At 43.4% G+C, this 2,211-nt stretch overlaps 1 protein-coding gene across 1 annotated transcript in view; it reads right to left on the reverse strand.

The window, feature by feature from the left end:
- Positions 1-652, reverse strand: part of VE01_10684 (uncharacterized protein) — a gene marked incomplete at its 3' end in the record, with an annotated part of 2,224 nt that extends 1,572 nt beyond the window's left edge. The window contains exon 1 of the mRNA XM_018280077.2: positions 13-652. Coding sequence (XP_018125050.1) covers positions 13-480 — 468 coding nt within the window. The 5' untranslated portion in view covers positions 481-652. The remainder of the gene's footprint in view (positions 1-12) is intronic.
- Between the last annotated feature and the right edge of the window lie 1,559 nt (positions 653-2,211).

Consider the following 2,211-nt stretch of genomic DNA (forward strand, 5'->3'; position numbering starts at 1 on the left):
CTCTCCGCAGACGAGAGTTGAGGCGTCAACATCGAATCTCAGCTCCTGTCCAAGGAGATGGAGCATCTCGTAGTTGCCATCGGAGCCGAGGAGATAGATTCGCGGGGAGGCATTGGTGGTAACTCCGTTGTTCTGGACATATTGTTTAAGCGTTACAGCATTTCCAGATGTGGTTACGCCACTGCCAGCGTAGTTGGCACCTTCGATAGCACAGTTCGCTGCGCATGTGACCTCATTGGGGCACAATGTGGCATCTACACCGCTGGAGGTCGTGCATGACGTCTGGCTGTTAACCTTATGGATCGGGTGGTAACCCCAGTCCAGAACGATAGAGGTGTCCTGCTGGACACAGCCACCACCTGTGGTGCATTTCCAAGTCGGCAGCTTGGGATGAACTTCTGGTGTTTGAGTGCCAATTTGCTGGGCTGCGACTAGGGGAAGAATGGCAGCCAATGCTGTGAAAACAAGCTTTTGTGCCATGGCTGGAGCACTGTGGCTAAGAAAATGACGAGAAAGCAGAGTGAGTATGACGAGAGAAACCCGTTACGAACCCATCGCGACACTATGAGATATTTATACACAAGCATACTGTATACCGTAACGCAGAAGAGGAGAATAGTGCTCTTTCAAACATGTCCAGGCGACCTCTTTTCTGTCTCCAGTTAAGCAATGACAAGGGTATTAAAGCCTTGTTGACCCACATCATAAGCTTGTAGTTACAGGAGATAGTGGCTGGTGTCCATCGGCCCGTCGGTCCCCGGCAGATTTGCCCAGGAACAGCGGGGTTGTCGAAATTGCTTGTGTTCACTAGGGCAAAAGGCTGATATTAATTTGAATTACCCAGGTTGGAGAACGGTATACCCCTCTTCTTTGAGGGTATTCTTCTTGCCCTGCCTCGAACCCCTGGCTAGTTCTCTGGGTATTATCGTTTGTGGCGAGCGGGAACTCTTCTAGAACAAGCCATCATACGCCTTCGAGCCCGCGGACGACGATTTTACACGGCAAAGGCTTTCTCAACTGCCGTGATCGCCTCAGTCTCTCGGTTCTCTCCGCATTCGAAGCGGCCACATTAATCTCCCACGTCACTATTGCCCATATCGGTGGCCAAACCTTCTCTTTCCATCAGCATTTCCCGAGAGCCTGTCCTTAAAATGCTTCGTGATGATGTCTGTATCCCGTAGCCAAGGAATATAATTCACCTGGATCACGGGCATAGTTAAAGCAAGTATCGAGTAATCGTCGTGACCAACTTTTCGCTTCGCTCAAGGTTGGGGTAAGCAAAGTCAGCAGTTGGAAGCAATAGTCAATTGGAGTGATTCCTGGTGAACTACTCATATTAATCATATTATAGTATATTCCTAACCTATACCAATCAGGCAATGTCATCTCCTAGAATGCAAAATATTCCTCCGAGCTTTCCGCCCTGATTGCAAGAGATGGGTGCAGTGAGCCGTCATTCACATAATTACAAACAATGAACATGCCTTATTTGTAATCTAAATTGCTAATAATGTCTACAAATTTAGAATAGTCTTGCTACATATAGCTGAAATCTCCCTGTTTAAATCACAGCACTGCTTTAATAACTTAGCTAGATAATTATCAACCTCCTCTACACTTAGCGCGAAAGATCCATACCTCATAACGGTTAGCCTAGCTTAGTAGTTAGAGCTAGAGTCTAATTTAGCATATTCTAGAGGCAGATAGTCTTGTCTAGAGGTAGATTTTGTTGTTAATTGTTACTATATACTACTAAGTTTCCCCTAGTTTCTATAAACCCTTATCCTCTCTTCCTTAAACTAATCTTTATTAACCTATATTATAATGTACATTACTATTCAAAAATTAGTTAGTAGGATTTTAACTATCTAAGGCTTTTCTAACTTTTTGTTTGTTATTTCTAGGCTATACTCTATAGTTTTGTTTATTTTGTTTAGTTTTAATAGTAATTTTCTTTTATAATATCTCTATTAGTTAATATTTAACTAGCATTATATAAATTAGCTATATAGCTTATAAGGCTATATAAGAGCCTTGCCTTGTAACGCTAGGTGTAAGGACATAGGGCACTGTATTACGAGGAGTTGCATATAGGAGTGCAAGTTGGATATAAGTTGGTGTAATCCTATAGGTCTACTACGAAGGATATAAAAAAGATGAAGGGGGAACCCTCTGTTCCTCTTTCCTTCTATACCTGAAACCCCTCTAACT

Source organism: Pseudogymnoascus verrucosus (genome assembly GCF_001662655.1).
Source record: "Pseudogymnoascus verrucosus strain UAMH 10579 unplaced genomic scaffold scaffold_104, whole genome shotgun sequence".
NCBI classification, from domain to species: Eukaryota; Fungi; Ascomycota; class Leotiomycetes; order Thelebolales; family Thelebolaceae; genus Pseudogymnoascus; species Pseudogymnoascus verrucosus.